Source organism: Aethalodelphis obliquidens, unplaced genomic scaffold (assembly GCF_003676395.1).
Source record: "Aethalodelphis obliquidens isolate GAN/ISIS:26980383/991018 unplaced genomic scaffold, ASM367639v1 scaffold2, whole genome shotgun sequence".
In the NCBI taxonomy this organism is placed as follows: domain Eukaryota; kingdom Metazoa; phylum Chordata; class Mammalia; order Artiodactyla; family Delphinidae; genus Aethalodelphis; species Aethalodelphis obliquidens.
In genome coordinates this window covers 65,217,418-65,235,746 of record NW_020837946.1, presented here as the reverse complement: position 1 = coordinate 65,235,746, position 18,329 = coordinate 65,217,418, and the positions used below count along the sequence as shown (strand labels likewise).

Here is an 18,329-nt window from a genome sequence, read left to right as displayed (position 1 = left end):
ACAAACTGACCTGTGGTTTATCCCTTGTCTGTTAACATCAGCAACTAGCTACTTACTCGACCCTCTGTATTTTTCTCTGAGAATAATTTTTCTCCACTTTCAAACGTGCTATTTATACCCTACATTGAAAAGGTTTTCAATTTATTCATTGCCTCAAGTGACCATCCTTCTGGTGGAAATTTCTCAAATTTTTCAGCATGCATCGACTGCCACCCACTTCCTCTTTTTACTTGCTATCCACCACTATCCTGCTTTTATTTCCATCACCTAACACAAACTGCTTCCAAAAAGTTACCAACTCATCCTCCTTGTTCATTCCAATAGCCTTTCTCCAGCCTCAACTTTCTGGATAATTTTATGAGATACTCTCTTCCCTTTTTTTTTCTGATTATAATCTCTTGCCTCTCTGACCATCTCAGACTCTTTCTCTCCAACCCCCTAAATGAGTGGCTCTCTAAATCCCATTATTAGTTGAGTGATTTTATATATTCCCACGGATTCACCTGTCACCTCCGTGCAAATGCATTCTGGACATATCCCCAGGTCTTACTTCTCAAACTGACAATTATTTTGTTCCTACCAGGATGCACTTATGTTATGTTCCAAAAGGCAGAACATTATACGAAACGCTATTAAATTTAAAAAAATCAAAATAGTATGCCAGTGACAGAACCAGTTTTGATGAAAAATTAGTAAAAGTACATATTCTGAAAGAGCCTACATATGTATTTAACTAAACATTTTTGTCATGACGTGGCTTTTCACCAAATTCCACTTAATCTCAATTTAAAATATCTTTCTGTACAAAAGAGGTAAACAGAGACCACGCCATTGCAGGCACAATAAACTCACTTTTTTGTCTGCATAGTAAGGGTCCAGGTCCTCCAGGGGCTCCGAAACCATGCCCTGAGGGATGTCCCCATAGATGAAGGGCAGCTGTTTGCCGGCTTCCAAGTCACTGCTTGGCTTTGGCCCTTCTTCGTCGTCGTCTTTCTTTTCTTCTTTGGGTTCCTTTGTTTTTCCTTCAGCAATACGTTGTTCAATGAGGGCAAGAGACTGTTTTGTGAAGTAGACAAAGCTCTGAGGTCCTGGGGGAGGCAACATTGCCATCTTTTCATCCTGTATATTTTATTTCCCCTTCAGCTCCTTACATAAGAGGCCTAAGTAGAAACAAACAAAGCCTTAAGTGGTTGCCAGCCAGGGACAGCACTTGAAAAAAATAATAATAGTAATAGTAATAATAAAACAGATTTTGGTTTCAACTACAAGAAGCACTGTGTTCACAGAATTATCATCATGTTGAATGAGCACTTATTAAGTGACTACTACGTACATGACTTATTTTCCATGTTCTCTAATGATCTTTATTTAAGAATTTGAACTTAACACTTCACAGATCTTAAAGTGATAACTTAATGAAAAATATGTTTAATTCCCTTTATTTTTCATCTGTATTTACTCTTAGTGCAATTCAATTCAACTTTCCTTGTTTAAAAATCTTTATGACAGTGCTTCTGACAGCACCACTCTCCAGGTTCCCTTCTTGCCTCTCTCGTCACCTGATCCTCTTCTGTCTGACATCTCATTAATATACTCACACCCTCTGCTTCTCTTTCTTGAGGAAACTCATCTCTGTGAAGTGAGGTGGTGGAAGATTGTTTTACTCTATTTTACACATTTAGATTTTCTTACAATAAATACATATACCTTTATGAATCAGAAAAAAATATATTTCCATTTTGAATTAAAAACAATTTAGGCAAATGTTTCAGAAGAACAAAGACGATAAAAGGAATTTGGGAAAGGTTTGGGATAGATTCAATTTAAAAAGTGAAAACACTATAATAGGCATTCAAATTATGACTTCCCTAATTAACTTACATGTGTATACAAAATATTACAAGAACTACAGGAAAGAAAAATACAAAATAAAAAATGCAAACTTCTATATATTATTATTTTGGAATGTTCTAAATAAAAGAGCATAAAAAATAACTTCCTATTTTAAAAATAAGAGATTTATTATTTCAATGAGTCAAGATAACTTCATAATTCCTCCACTGGAAAATAAAAATGAGTCCTTCTGCATTAGGATTGCCTGAGAGTTGGGACACACCAACTTCTAGTATGTCAACCCACTGTGAACAACTTGAAAGGTTGTATATTAAGTGATATCATGACACACAGAGGGAGGATAAGCTAAGAGAAGCCACGGTCTGTTCTTTTATTTTCCAATGCGAAACATAAAAATTAAGCAAATCACAATAGTGACAACACAGGTTATACAGATTCAGAAAAAGTAGTGAAAAGAAGCTGAAACTAATTATTCTTTAACAGATTTCTCCTATTCCCATGTCAAACAAAATTTACTTCAATTATGTTTAGAGCAAAATGGATGACTTTTCCCCTTAGTTATTTGGGTATGGTATAAGAATAACCCTTATCAGAAATCTATGTATTTTTTTAAGGTGGAAAACCAGCTTAAAAACAACAGAAACTCATTTTGCAATGTAAAATTATAGAAAGGATTATAATGCAAATTTAGCTTTTCTGAAAAAATGCATTTTTATGTTTTTATCACATAAATGAGTCTGGTTTTTGCCATGGTATGTATCAACATATTTCTTTTTAAATCTGCTAACCCATATTCATTTAAAATGTTTTTACCAAATAGTTAATCTGGGCATGTTCCTATATCAGATATTTAAAGCTGTGAGAGTAAGGAGAAAACACAGTTTTTGTCATTAAGGACCTTACATTCTAAAAAGGAATACCAATCATACCAAATCATATAGCAAAGACAAGCCTGATTTGGCCATACTACAGGAGAATACAATCAGCTTAAATAACTCACAGCCTTCCTTTATACCCTGATGTAGACACAGAGAAAGAGATATAGGCATGTGCCAGGAGAGAGGGTACCATAGGTAATAGGAAGTGGCGAGTTCCTGCGATTTAAGTACAAAATTTCAAACATTACTGACATAAATTCCAGGACTCTTTTAGGAGCCTCTCCAAACATGGAGAACTCAAAACATCTTATAAATAGTAGATATATAGCAATAGTTCATGGGAGAAAATTTGCTGAAAGCCATGCAATGGCATATTTGGAAATAAGAACACATCTCTACCTATGGGTTCAGAATTATGGAATTTTATAATTATGAAAAAGAAGAGCAAAGTCAGTCCATTCTGCTGGCCACAAGCAGCTAAAATTGTTGCTTTTGAACAAAATTCATATAGTTAATTGACTATGTGTCTGCTGGTTTGCCCTGGGTTTTAAAGTATTTGACTAAGATTATTTATTCTGTTATTTCTATAAATTCAAACCAGTAAGAAGAGGTATATATTTTGATGGAAACGAAAGTTGAGAAGAATTTTGAAGAATGTAGTGAAAAATAAGGGACACTGCATGTGCACATTCAAAAGCAGGATAGAGTGACTCATGAAAGAATGAATCATGACTCAGCATTCCACTACTAGGTAAGTACTCAATAGAATTGAAAACATGTCCCCGCCAAACTTGTACCTGAGTGTTCATAGCAGCATTACTCTTAATAGCCAAAAAGTGGAAACAATCCAAATGTCTGTCGACTGATAAAATGGGGCGTATCCACACAACGGAATACGACAATAAAAATAAATAAAATACAGATACATGTTACAACATGGATGAACTCTGAAAACCCCGTGAAGGTGGCCAGACCCAAAAGGTCACATACTGGATGATTCCATCTGTATGAAATGCCCAGAACAGGCATACCCTCAGAGACAAAAAGTACATTGCTATTGCCAGACGCTGGGGGGAGGGGGTAGTGAGGAGAGACCATTAATGGTTATGGGGTTAATGGTTAATAGGAATAAAGTTTCTTGGGGAGGTGATAAAAAGTTCTAAAATTAGATAATGGCAATGATTGCACAACTCTGTGAATATGCTATAAACTACTGACTTTACACTTTAAAGGATGATTTTTATGGTATGTGAGCTACACCTTAATAAAATTATTATAAATGCGTTCTAAAAAAATTGAATCATGCAATCTGTGAAAATTGCCCTGAGCTGAGAAGAGAGGTTTAGGAAAATGGAAACAAATGCACATACTCAACACCATTCACTGTATAAGTCTCTGTAGTCTCAGTATAAACATGGGCTTGCTCTTGGTGTAAGATTAATTCAGGAGAAGCTAAGGTTTAGTTCTAGCCCTTGAAGGCCAAGCCTGGTACAGGTTTTAAAACTGTGGTCACAAATCAATCTGAGAAGCAAGGCGGTGAGTGTAGTTGCCACTTGGGCTTAGGAGATTCCTCAACACTTTTGGAAATCACAAAGGCGAGGAGGGGTTACTTGTGTCAACTGACTTGCAGTGTACACATACATGGTCTCCTGCGGGAAGAGATGGCTGAAGAACTGGTATTTTTGTACATCTTACATTCAAATGAAGGTGTCACCTCTTTCAAGAATTATTTGACAGAAATCCAGGTAAGTAGATGTCATGAACTCAGATGTCCAGTCACCAGCTCCACTCTTTCAATATTCTTATTCTCTTTTCCCCTCTTTTTCTTCTCCTTGCTCATGCACATTCTCAATATACAGTTTCTGAGTAACTATAGTATATGGAAATAGCAGGGATGGTGGGTGATTCAAGTCAGTGGTACCACTGGGACATATTTTCCTCAGGCTAAATTGAAGGAAGACACTAAGCACCTGCTTAACATCAGGGCCTTGAAAAGTTAAGTTGAAGAGACTCTGGTCAGATTCCATAATCATCCTCTAGTTTGGAAGGTAGAGGGGAGATCACTGCCTCCTGTCGGGATGATGGGAAAAAATAATGTGTACCAAATTTTGAGGGTAATTTTGCAATATCTATCAAAAGCCTCAAATATGTTGATTCATTTTTATGGCCAAATAACCTCCCTTCTAGGAATGTAACCAAAAGCAATAATCTCAGATGTCCTCAAACATTTATGAAGATGTTTACTGCAATGTTTTTATAATATTGAAAAATTGTAATCAATCCAAAAGTCTAACAGTTAGGGTTTCATTAAATGAAAATAAACATACAATGAAAAACTGAGTGGCATTTCAAGAGTGCTTTTAAAGACTATTTAATAAATTTTTAAAATCTTATAAAGGATAATTAATAGAATACAGGGTACATGTACACATATATTTATATTCATCTTAATTTTTAAAAATGTATAGAAAGGAACTCTGAAATTAAATACACTATATATTTAATGAAGGTCATTCCTAGCTGAGGGCTTATGAGTTATTTTTATTAATTTATTTATACTTATTTTTCAAATTTTAACAATAAAAATGTCATGCTTTTTTATCCAAAAAAAGGTACTTTAAAAAGAAGCACTTAAATTTATTTGACCGGATTTAATATATTTAATGAAATCAGCCTCTGTTTATTCTTTCCACGTTTAGTTTACAATTCTGAAAATTACTATGTTTCCACTTATTTATATCACTATGACTGCATCTTCTTCAGAGTAATATCACAATATTGCACATGAAGACAATATTTTTGCGTTCTCATGACTATTTTGCCGACCTACCACTAATCTCATAATAGAAGATACTTAACTTCTGAAAATAAAAACTGAAGGTATTATCCTTGTATCTAGGATTTCTTACATTTCTAATAGGTATGAAAATATTCTGAACTCTTATTTTCTAGCTATTATCTATGTATGTATGCATTTCTCTCTCTCTCTCTCTGTCTATCATCTACCTATTTTTATCTCATACATCTTTTCCAGTCAAAGCAATGTCAGCTTCCAGTTCATGACAATGGTCTTGACCCATGTGTTTACCACCCCTTGGCTTCCAAATTCCCACTGCACTGAAAACAAAGATGCACAGTAGGGAACAGTTTCATGACATCATTGAACACCAAAAAAGACACTAAACAGCTTTCACAAATCTGAAGAAGAGATAGCAGATGGGGTTACCCCAGTGAAGAGATCAGAGCAGAAGGCACAGCCTAAAACACTCATCTGAGAATGTCAGAACAGAGAAAGAAACACTTCTTCCCAGCACAGAAGTCACAGAGTTGGCACACAGGGCAAGTATGTCAGAAAACAAGCTGACTAGCCCAGGGATTGTCGATTTAACAACTTTCGGGTCACATTTCCCACTACTCCCTCTATATTCAAGTATAAAGCAGCAGAATTTATCCCCAGGCTAAAAGCAAAAAGTTAATCTCTGAATTAACTGAGATAAGACCCCTAGGGTGTCCATTTCCATTTTAGCTGAAAGCAGAGTGGAGACTGGGGAAAGGTGGACTCTTCTTCTTGCCCATACATCCTAAACGGAAGCCAGCCTATCAACACACCAGACACACACAGAGAGCTTGCCGTCATCCCTCTCTTTCAAGGGAGTATTTGTTTGGAAAACAGGCCTACATAAAGGCAGGAGAAATCCTGACCAACAACAGCATAACCTTTCATTTATAACTATTAATAGATAATTAAGGATAAATTGGTAATCAAAGACTACCAAACATGAAACTGAAGGACTAAGACGAACAGACCAAACTCCTAACTCTAGAAGAAAGGAAAAAGCAAACATAGGGGCATATTAAGAGTTTAAAATTAGTATTTCCAGAGAAACCTGAGAGGATAGAGAATCTATTACAGAAAAGAATAGGCTACAAAAAAAAAAAAAAAAAAGAGGTATCAAAACAACAAATAAGAGGCATGATGGTCAAAATAAAAATTTCAATAGAATGTTTGCTGAAAAGAACTAGAAGTCAGAATTTTAGTTACCTTTCAAGGGTAGTTTACCAGGAAGGGGCATAAGTGAGCATTCTAAGGTGTGGAAATGTTCTGTATCTTGATCTGTGTGATGGTCACATGGGTACGTACATATGTAAAAATTAATGGAGTTCTATACTTCGGATTTGTGTCAAAAAATTCTCCTAAAAAGTAGTGCAAAAGAGCAAAGGAAAGCTCAAAATAAAATTCAGGAGATATAGAATAATCCAGGGAGTCCCAACATCAGTCTCATTTGAGCTTCCAAAAGAGGGAGCAGCAAACGGAAAACAGAAAATAATAATTTTAAAAAGATAGAAGAAAATTAATCAAGAGTCATCAGGCTGAAAATACAAAAGAGGTTCAATTAAAAAGGTCGATTCTAGTGAAAATTTAGAATTCCAATAAGAAAGACAAGATTTTGAAAAAAATCCACATATTAGATCCATTGTTTTGTTCTCTTTAGGGTAAATTGGAGACAATCTGAAATTTATTTTATTAATATCTTCCTTTCAAGGGACCAATGTGTCACACTGCAAACTCCCACAGGGTAAGGAATGTCTCTTCTACTTTCTTTGCTTAGATGAATACAGAAAGCTTTATTAGGTGCCACCTATGGTTGGCTTGCTGAATGTATGATTTCCAATGGTATCAATTTTCACTGAATCTCACACCAATTCTTCCATAACTAGGTATGGATACTGGCATCATGTTAAACAATATCAAGAACCCATATTATAAAATTAATGAGTCTTATTCCCTACTATTTTCTTAAATACTACTATTTTAAAAGCTCTTTTCACTTAGGTAACAGTAAAAAGGTGGCTAAGGACTTCCCTGGTGGCGCAGTGGTTAAGAGTCCGCCTGCCAATGCAAGGGACCCGGCTTCGATCCCTGGTCCAGGAAGATCCCACATGCTGCAGAGCAGCTAAGCCCTGAAGCCACAACTACTGAGCCTGCACTCTAGAGCCCACGCACCACAACTACTGAGCCCGCGTGCCACAACTACTGAAGCCCGCACGCCTACAGCCCGTGCTCCACAACAAGAGAAGCCACCGCAATGAGAAGCCCACGTGCCACAACGAAGAGTAGCCCCCTCTCGCTGCAACTAGAGACAGCCCGCACACAGCAACAAAGACCCAATGCAGCCAAAAAAAAAAAAAAAAAAAAAGGCAGCTAAGTGTCATTTTTCCCTATTGCTGCCAAAAAATGTATGTCAGAATGAAGGTATACTCTGTTTTGGTTCCCAACCTGGGTGTATAAAAGAATCATCTGCATAACTTAAAAACTACAGCTGCCAGGGCTTATCCAAGTAATGCTGAAATAAAATTTTTGAGGGAGGGTTTAAGTTTATCTACTTTAAAAAAGCATAAAATATTGATGTGATTCCCCTTTTAAGAACCATTTTTAAAGCAACAAATGCACTAAATCAAAAACAGCAGATGAATACATATAAATTAATGACCAGGTTTTATTATTCAATAAGATAAATCAAATGCAATTAAAAGCACACAAAAGTTTTTGGATTTTGTTTTATTTGAAGAGTATGTAGTAGGAATGTAAAATATGACAGTTTGAAGTCTCCATTTTAAAACTCAAAAGATAAACATAAATTCCATTCAATAAAAACAACACATTTTTTGAACTCTGAATCTATATTATGCTCAGTTAAAGAAAGAAGATTTGGAATGAGGGGAAAAAAGGAGGAAACGAAAAAGGTTGAACGAGAGAAGGAAGATGATAAACTGAACAGGAAAGGAGAGTGTAATAGGGTAAAAGGGAGAGAGACTAACAAAAATACCCTTGGTCCCTTAGCTCCCTTCCGACAACAAAAAAAACAAAGCAAGTTCTTCACCATATTAATTTTTATTAATTCTCAACATTTTAAGCATCATTCATGTCCTATTACTTCATCTCTATTAAGACAAGAACCCCAAATATCAAATTATTATGTTGTACACCTGAAATTAATATAATGTTATATGTCAATTATTCCTCAATTTAAAAAAAGCTGATCTTTCAACTTTTAGGAATAAATGACAGCGCTGCAAAAACAGAAGACAAAGATATTAACAGAAACATGTTTATCAGCTTAAGAACTCAAGGTATGTATTAATTTATGAATGCTAAATATTTAGCAATGTACACACTTTAAAAATTTTTTTTCATTTTACATAAGTTTCTCCAGTTTCTCTTCAAATTTGAGTTTCTGCAAGACATTGAAAATATGGCTCAATTTCCAAAAATGTAAAATGGACAAAATCCTTCATAATATATACCATGAAGTGCACTTGTATTCAATACAGAAAAACTCAAACTGGTTTCAGTAGCTCACAGATCAGTCATCATCTTGACCTTTCCCATCACAATCCATGTTCCACATTTTATACGTATTGACCCTTTACAGATGACTTAATTTCTCTGAGCCTCAGTTTCCTAGTTTGAAAATGGCGTTAATAATCACTGCCTCCAAGAGTGGTTAGGGTTGGCATGGTTAAGTGTATATGAAGTGTTTAGGAGAATTTTACACATAGTAACCATATATGGTGCCGTTAATATTATTAACTTGTCTCATGTTTCCATTTGAATTCCTCGCTTTGGTCATTTACATCATACATTTGTAATTAAGATCTACTAATTACAATAAACTTGAGGATATTTCAATTTATAGAAATTTATTAGCCTTTTAAACAAGAAACATAGTTCACATATATGTATAACACAAGCAGAGATTTGATTTAGAGACATGATTCAAGTGCAGGTTCAGGAGCCAGAAATCCTAGAGTTTGAATGCTGGGTTTACTAGTTACTAGTTATGTGATCTTGTATATCCAAGTTATGCAACCTATCTGAGCCTAAAAGACACTGAAGCATTTACAACAGAACCAGTTACTTTGTAAAACATAATGTTAAACACTACAAATATCCCCAGAATGAATCTTCATTGCTCAGAGATTTAGACGGCTGCTGAGTTTCCTTTGTCTAAGTAAATTCCCATTATTTTGCCTTTGCTGCCTTGAACTTTATATCAACATTTGTGAGATAATTTTTTATTTAGATGAAATTATGTGGTTCAAGAGTTATCATTAAGATGTTTTTTTCTTTTTTTTAATTGAAGTGGTATTTCTGTACAGGCTCGAAAGGAAGTGAATTCTGCCACTTGGTTCATCTTCTGAGAAGCATTTAAGTATCATTAATGGAGTCTCTGAACAGAGTACAGGAATGATCCTTTCCTTCAAGCAAAGAAATATCAGTCTCTAGAAAGTTTTAGGGACCCTGGGTACCTTCTATGGCTCTCAACATACTGTTCCAAAAACTGTATTCTTGTAGTCATGTTATCAGCAGCAGCCATGACAAAGCTGCTTTGGGGGATTCCTTTAGTCCTCAGGGTCCTATGAAGCCCCTCACATAGGGATAATCTCTGAGAGTGAGATGGGTGTGGGTTCCCCTAGATGTTTACAGTCCAAACTGGGAATCTCCCAGAAATCAATGAAGTGAACCCCAACACCAGTTTTTACTTAAATGTGGAAAAGGGAAAAAATGTGGTCTGTGCCCATTATCTTATGCTGGTAAAGGTCCCAGTGGCCTCTGTTACCTTAGCCCCACGGCAGGTGCCTAATACTGGAACTCTAAATGGCAGTTCCCAATTGATTTATTAATGCCAGAGTGTCAACTCTATTGTGGTTCATGTAGGATATGTGTATATCATGTCCAAATAATTTTGTAACAAGAAATGGGCTTTTGTAATGATTATCAGCATACTTTGTCTTACCCATGTAATATATACTTAAAATTAGAATTATTCTCTTAAAATATTTCCTATGGAATACTTTAGCAGTTAGTTTCATTTGACAAGTTTCAACATTTCTTGTAGAGATCAGGTAATATTTGAATTTCTTATTTCTTTGTGATTGGACAATTAAAGATATGATATTTCCTCATTTCAAGGAACAGGAGAATAATTACATGTTCATAATTCTATAATAAACTCAGGCTCTGTTTTATATTCCATCACTGAGTCTCTTACCTATGGCTTACTTAAATTTATATAAAATTAAAATAGATCCAATAAACCATTTTGAAGATCTGCCAAAATCTGAATCAACTTTGGTCAAATCTAAATTATTTCAGACAGTGGGCAAATGTAAAAAAAGTAAAATAGGATGTTATATTGATCTCACTGTTGTCAAATGAAAAATTGCTTTGAAAATGTCACTTGTCTGGAAACAGTGATATTTTCTCACAGGTAAAATTTTAGCTGGAGTACCATTTTTTTTTTTGAGTACGCGGGCCTCTCACTGCTGCGGCCCCTCCCGCTGCGGAGCACAGGCCCTGGACGCGCAGGCTCAGCGGCCATGGCTCACGGGCCCAGCCGCTCCGCGGCATGTGGGATCCTCCCGGACCGGGGCACGAACCTGTATCTCCTGCATCGGCAGGCGGACCCCCAACCACCGCGCCACCGGGGAAGCCCTCGAGTACCATTCATTTTTAAAGCCTTCTCAAGGCACCATGGAGTCCATACACAAGCATTTTTAAAGGGCAATTGAAAATAAATCATACCTCACATCAACAGTGATAACTCATGTTGATGATATGTTCTCTTGATATATGATGAGAATGGTGCTTTACTTGTATAGTCGTCCTCCCCAAAATTCAAAACTTTGATCCTAATCATGAGAAAAACATCAGAAAACCCCAAGTCAGGGACATTCTACAAAATACCTGACCAGTACTCCTTCAAATCATCAGTTATCAAAAACAAGGCAAGTCTGAGGAACTGTGACAGCCTATAGGTGTCTAAGGAGACATGATGGCTAAATGTAATCCTGGTATCCTGGGCAGGATCTTGGATGAGAAAAAAAGACAGTGGGGAAAACCTAGGGCAATCTGAGTAAAGTATTATTACTTAATAATAATAATGTATCATTATGGTTTCATTAATTGCAAGATATATACCATAAAAATGTAAATTGTTATTAATAGGGGAAACTGGGTATGGAGTACATGGGAACTCTGTACTACCTGCATAATTTTTCATAAACCTAAAACAATTCCAAGATAAAAAGTTCATTTAAAAAAAAAGAGACAACACAGATGTAAAATTACACTAATATTATGTAAAGTTAACAATGTATCAGTAATTTTATTTTATCAAGTAAATACATTGCCATTATTTAGAATGTACCTAAGTGATAACAGACCTACAAAACTGAGCTACTTTAATTTAAATGGGTTATAATTAATACATAAAAATATTTTGCATAGTAAAAAATAGCATCGCTTTGATAAACAGGAGATCCATTAGAAATGCTGAACAATTTTTAAGTTATTATGCTTGGGAGGGTAATTTTTATAAACGTGCCCTCTTGGGTAAGGAATAAGCTTACAACTTATAAACATAGAATTAGACTGGAGTCACAATGTCTGAGTCCTAATTATACTTGAGATCATTATGACTAAGTAGGCTAAAAAATTCATCTATAAGGGATTCATACGTGTTTTCTTTTAGAATAAGGGTAATTTAGCTCACTCGGTAGTGTTAAGCATACCAAGTTATTTTTTAAGTTGTTAAATTAATGCATTATTATATGTCTGTCATGATGATGCAGTTAAGCTATAAAAGGCTCTCTTTTGGTTTCTGTATTACTTTAGAAACTGTGGGGTAACACTGCAATGAAGGAAATCTATCTGACTCAGAAATTCTCATTTTACTGGCTTCTAAACACCTGATAATAGTCAGGGATACACTTAATTAACCATTTCTTATAACGAAAGTCCTCTGTTGCCACCATAGCATTTTAAAACCCTCATCTATGTTCAGTGACATCCCCTTTACAATTTTTCTACTCATAAAATCTAAAATCCCATGATAAAAGAGAAAGTCATCATCAGGAGATGCGAGAGGCAACCTTTACTTCCAGTACGAACTGTTATGATATAAGCTCTCTTTTATCAGAACTACAAAACTTCAGATGAGTCTGGAAGTTCTGCTCTACATCTTGGCACCAAAGGAAACACCTGGATCCTTCCTATACCCAGCTGCAGTACATGAGAGGAATACCTAGATCATACAAATCCTATCTGTCAGCGACAAGGAAGATGAAGCTGAAACACTCAAAGATAAGAGGAAGTGTACATTAATCATCCAGTTGCTCTACTATTTAGATAAGAAAGTGAAAGCTGCTGGAGGACTGAATCTGGAGAGTATAGGGAAAAAAACAGTAACTAAACCAGGTTTGAGTCCATTCCTGGCTGCTCCCTGAATTGTAATTAGAAGGCCTCTCAATAGACGTTCATTTTGCTGATACGTGAACACCTGATAACATCACTGGAGGAAGGCAACAGACAGATATGCCCTGGCTGTACAAATTTTATTCCATTCATGGCAGGATGACCATGGCATTTATGTTGCAAAGCAAGATTTTTTGTCAAGAATAAATGCTACATCACATCAGACACCAAGACATAAACTGGGACTGTTCTGGGCAAACTTCGATATGTGCTCATCCTACTTTTGAGACAGCCTAGAAGTTATCAAAAAGGACCTAAGATCCTTACAAGACATTCCTTTGTAATACTTTCCTTTTTATGGGAGCATATAAGACTAATTGTCTTGATCATTATTTGTCTAGGTGTACCACAGCTACTGTGTGCTTTGCTGAAAGACAGACGTTATGGCTGCACAGCAGTACCAAAATAAACATAGGCAGAACTTAAATCTTAAATCCTTAAGATTTAATCATAATGACATTGCTACTCTTTGGGAATCCTACATCTTGCTTAAATGACATCCCAGGGAGTCTTCTAGCCTGGGACCTCAGATAACTAAAGATTCCCAGCTTTAGGTGAAGGCTGGAAGCACCATGGGTTATATTCAAATACTGCTTGGCATTGCATTTAATATGCAGTAAAAGGTCTATAAAAACCCTTTGACTAATCTTTTAATTTGCTGTCTTGATATATCTAATTTTGATCAAAATAAATACATAATTTTGGCTCTAATTTGGGCAGAACCTCTAACACTTCCTATCAGTTTATCATTTTTGAAAATTGTACGAATTTTCAAACTGTCAATTGTTCTACATCTGTTGCTTTATCTTCCTCTTTGCCAGGTCACGATTCGGTAAAACCAGTGGTTGTAATCCATTATGTTTAGGGATTTAGGTGATGGCCATATTATTTGTTTCGTTACCTGAAATTTAAAAATTAACCAAAAATTTTTCACTTAAGTAGGCAGTAAGGAGACTAGAATTAAGACAGCCTTTATGAATCTATATGCAATCCTCTATTTCCTCAATTTGCTTTGAACTTTATATAATTTCTTACAATAGTCACTAAATATAGTATACTTTACCATTTAATTGCCTATCTTCATTGTGGATTTATCTTGTGCATATCCTAGTAATTCCTCACATCTAGCTGGTACTAAGGAGCCTTCCCTTACAAGATGGGTTAGATGAACTAATATGTGTCATCATTGAACTATAGCCCATAAATATATAGCTTCACTTGACTGACTGTTAGAATTAGGTGTCTCTAGGAATCTTTAAGATTATATGATCCTAGAGAGCAGTGTATCCTTAGTCTGTAATTGTGCTTAGAACAAAGTAGACCTGCCACTTGGTTTTGTAGTCTCGTGGTCACTGACAATCCAGAACATTAGAAGGTATAAAAGTATCCTTCTAGAGTGAACAGTTCTGTGTTTTTACCCCATTGCTGGTTGAGTGGTTTGTTTAGTTTGGAGAAATTCATGGAACTATATATTTAGGATATATGTACTTTTCTGTAAGTATATTGTACTTCATGTAAAGTTTAAAAAGATGAATGTGAAATTTAAAAACTTTTTTCAGAAAACACAAACTGAGAGAATTCATCACCATATGAAAATATACATTAAACATTAAAGGAAGTTCCTAGGCAGAAGGAAAAGATCCTAAGGGAAGAAGAGTGGAAATACAGAGAGAAATGAAGAACATCGGAATGGGTATGTGTCTGTGTATATAAAAGGAAAAACTGACTCTACAAAAATGAATGACTATACAAAGCAATAATAATTCTGTATCATGGATTTTAAGACAATGTAGAATAAAATGCATGAATGAATTCCAGTTTATATATTTTCCTGAATCCATCATTATGTATACAAACTAGATTTCCTTTAATCTTATTTAATTTTTACTTATTTCAGCCTGTAACATTTGAGTTTTATTATTAAGGTAATTGTTCTCAGGTTTCAAAAAAAGATGGAATTTTCTTCTCTGTTATGTAGAAAACACTGTCCATGACGACCTTAGTGCATACTGTTGTATAAATATTACTATTTTCAAATTAGCCTTATTTTGAAAGAGCCTTCAATAACTGAAAATTAGAAAATGAATCTTAAATAAGCAGCCATCAGTTAAAGTATTTTCAACATGATTATTTGTATTAAAATTTATTTTTAAATGCCATCACAATAAACTGTCAGCAGAATTAACAGGATGTGCTTTGGGGATTTTTCTTTATTAAGCTACAAAAGACTAAAGCAAGAAGACCTAAATATTACGAATTCCTTATTGGTCAAATTATTAAGACAAACTGAAGGTAATCCTGATTTTAAGATCACCTCCCAATAGGTTATACAAATAATAATTGTTACATGTGTGAAATCATATGATATTAATATTCCTTTAATATGTCCATTCCATTTTACTTACTGTTCAACAAATATTTTTTAAACTGATTACTAAGTGTCAGACACAATACCAGGTTCTGGGGACACAAATACAAAATAGGCAGCCTTGGTCCTTGTCCTCTGGGACCTACAGTCTATTGGGGAATATGGGAAGGCAAACAATTGCAATCCATCTATCATATGACAGTAATGAGAATATATGGAAAAGGCACCTGACCTGGACTCTGGAAGGAAGATTTTGGTCAAGGAGGGAAGATGAGTTGGGTGGTCTGTACTATGACTTGTAGCCCCGATAAGTCCTCTGCCTTGGCACTCTTTATTTGTAAGACTGTTAAGTGCCTACTATGGTCCAGGAGCTGTCTTTGTCATTTTTTAGGTTTGTCCCTAGCCTGATCATCTTCTCCACACTCAGCTTTTCTAAACAATAAAAAAATCATCTCTGGGGCTTCCCTGGTGGCGCAGTGGTTGAGAGTCCGCCTGCCGATTCATGGGACACGGGTTCGTGTCCCGGTCCAGAAAAATCCCACATGCCGCGGAGCGGCTGGGCCCGTGAGCCATGGCCGCTGAGCCTGCGCGTCTGGAGCCTGTGCTCCGCAACAGGAGAGGCCACGGCGGTGAGAGGCCCGCGTACCGCAAAAAAAAAAAAAAAAATCATCTCTGGCTTTGTCCTTCCATGGACTCTGAAATGTATAACTTCATAAGCTCTTTAGAGTCTATTCCTGGATTTATCTAATCTCAGGCTATTCTAACTTAAATTTTTTAACAGTTTGCACAAAGCTTGTAAAGATTAAATCATAATTTAGCTGTACTGTGCATGATATCAACCATCACTGCATTCCATAAATTTTTTGTTTTAACCTCAGGTTTGGAGAGTTAATCTCCCCAGATCATGCCCATCGTCACCACTGGCCATGCAAAGCCTCTATTATTATTTTTTTCTTTATTCAGCCCGGTATGCCAGTCCTGTTTACTCCAGCCCCTTCCCATTCCCATTCTCATCCATACGCAACCATCCTAATGGGTTTACTGTGCATCTTTGTGTTACGTTTTCTTAAAAATTGAATATTACCTTGGATGCAAGTATCTTAAATTTTTATAAATTTTGTGTTATACACCTCATTCCGTTTCTATTTATTTTAAACTAAGCACTATGATAAGATCCATCTGTGTTACAATAAGTACATCTAATATGTGCTTCTAACTACTTCTAATATTCCAATGTATATTATCAGACATTTTACCTATCTGCTCTCTTAGTGAGAACACTTGGGTGCCATCTAGGCCCCCCTACCTCTCTGGGGACCCAGAGACAGATCCAGGTTATTTAAGCCTGTAGCCTATACAATTTCTTAGCAGGAGGATTGAGGGAAAAATGCGAATTACAAAAACAAATTAGATACAGAAATTAAATGTATTTCCATTAAAAAAAAAAACTAACCAATACCACAAACACCATAAATTCCAAAATTTAATGAATTAACTCCCTAGTACACCAACTTTTAATACTTTTCCTCCATTTTTGGCTTCATTCTCGTTGACCATCTCTACACAGGGTAACAATTTTTTAATGAGGGAAACAGAGGCAATTTAGTCTTTCCTTTAGTATAACTAATTGGAATGTGTCTTGGTAATGGCACGTACGTTTTTAGTATTACTGTCAGATTTGGGAAAACCTCCACCAAGTTCCTTTCATATTTGAGCTTTAAGATACCATTTGAGTGTCCTTATTCAACGGCTAATCTTATATACTCTGAATTGACAACACTCACTAACCACTTTGTCATCGACGTCCTCAACGTAGTGATATACAATGAATTTCATGTTATCTCATGTGTTTGGGTATTTCATGGCCAACCAGCAAGAAATTTAAGTATTTTTTCCCCAACATATTTATATGATTCACTCTTCTTTAACTGGATTATCAAACAATCCAAGAGACTATTTAATACTTCTATTAGAAATTCACCTCTTCCTTTTAGTGAAATACTGTTTCTTACTTTTGCTTCTGATATGACAAAATGCTTGCTATATTTCATTGTTCAATGTTAATATATAATGATTTCCTTGCTTTTTACAATTTTTGTTTCATATTCCACTAATTTTATATCTAAATTTTCTCAGTACTTTAATACAAAAAGTTAAAGATGAAAAACAAAGTGCCTTTCATATATATACATATATTATATATAGTTAATGTGTCATTTTTAACTTAGAGTATTCTTATATATCTTTCTAAATTGCAATTAAACTGTCATATTTGAGCTTTATTGTGTTTGTGGATAAATATCTTGTACCTCATTTGTAACTGGGTTTCTCAAGAAACCCAAAATATATATTAAGGATATATTTTGGAATTTCATCGTACCTATTTCATGTAATTTGGGAAGCTTTATAATAGGCAGAGTAAATAAAAGAAAATTCCAAGTTGGCATCTGTGTATCAAATATGACATCTATGAAATGTGACCAGTAAAAAACAAAAACATGTAACTGTTGAAAAATACCAAAGTAATCACAATTTCAGTTACAGGGAAGCTTCTCTGGCAAGATTAAAGAGCTGAACATGGCACCTATTCTATATACTTAGTGTTTTTATAAGAGTGTGTGTGATAAATGTACATGGAAGTAACTGTAAACCCCATAAATAAACTCAAATTAAATGTATCTCCAACTCAACTCCTCTTTGCTACAAACCGGATATGGTCATGGCTACTCCAACACTACTTGATAGCAGGGAAAATCATGGTAATATTGATAGTTAAAATATCTTACTTTTGTAAATCTTACCAAAATAGGTAACATGTGAAAACATTGCTAAAGCTCCTCCTAGATTAAACTTGATTATTTCCTCATTAAACTCACTTCTGTCACCACCACAAAATAACGTTGTCATGAAC

At 35.3% G+C, this 18,329-nt stretch overlaps 1 protein-coding gene across 1 annotated transcript in view; it reads right to left on the bottom strand.

Moving 5' to 3' along the window:
• Positions 1 to 18,329, bottom strand: part of SCN9A (sodium voltage-gated channel alpha subunit 9) — a 157,874-nt gene that overhangs the window by 90,822 nt on the left and 48,723 nt on the right. The window contains exon 2 of the mRNA XM_027129270.1: positions 853 to 1,160. Coding sequence (XP_026985071.1) covers positions 853 to 1,110 — 258 coding nt within the window. The 5' untranslated portion in view covers positions 1,111 to 1,160. The remainder of the gene's footprint in view (positions 1 to 852; positions 1,161 to 18,329) is intronic.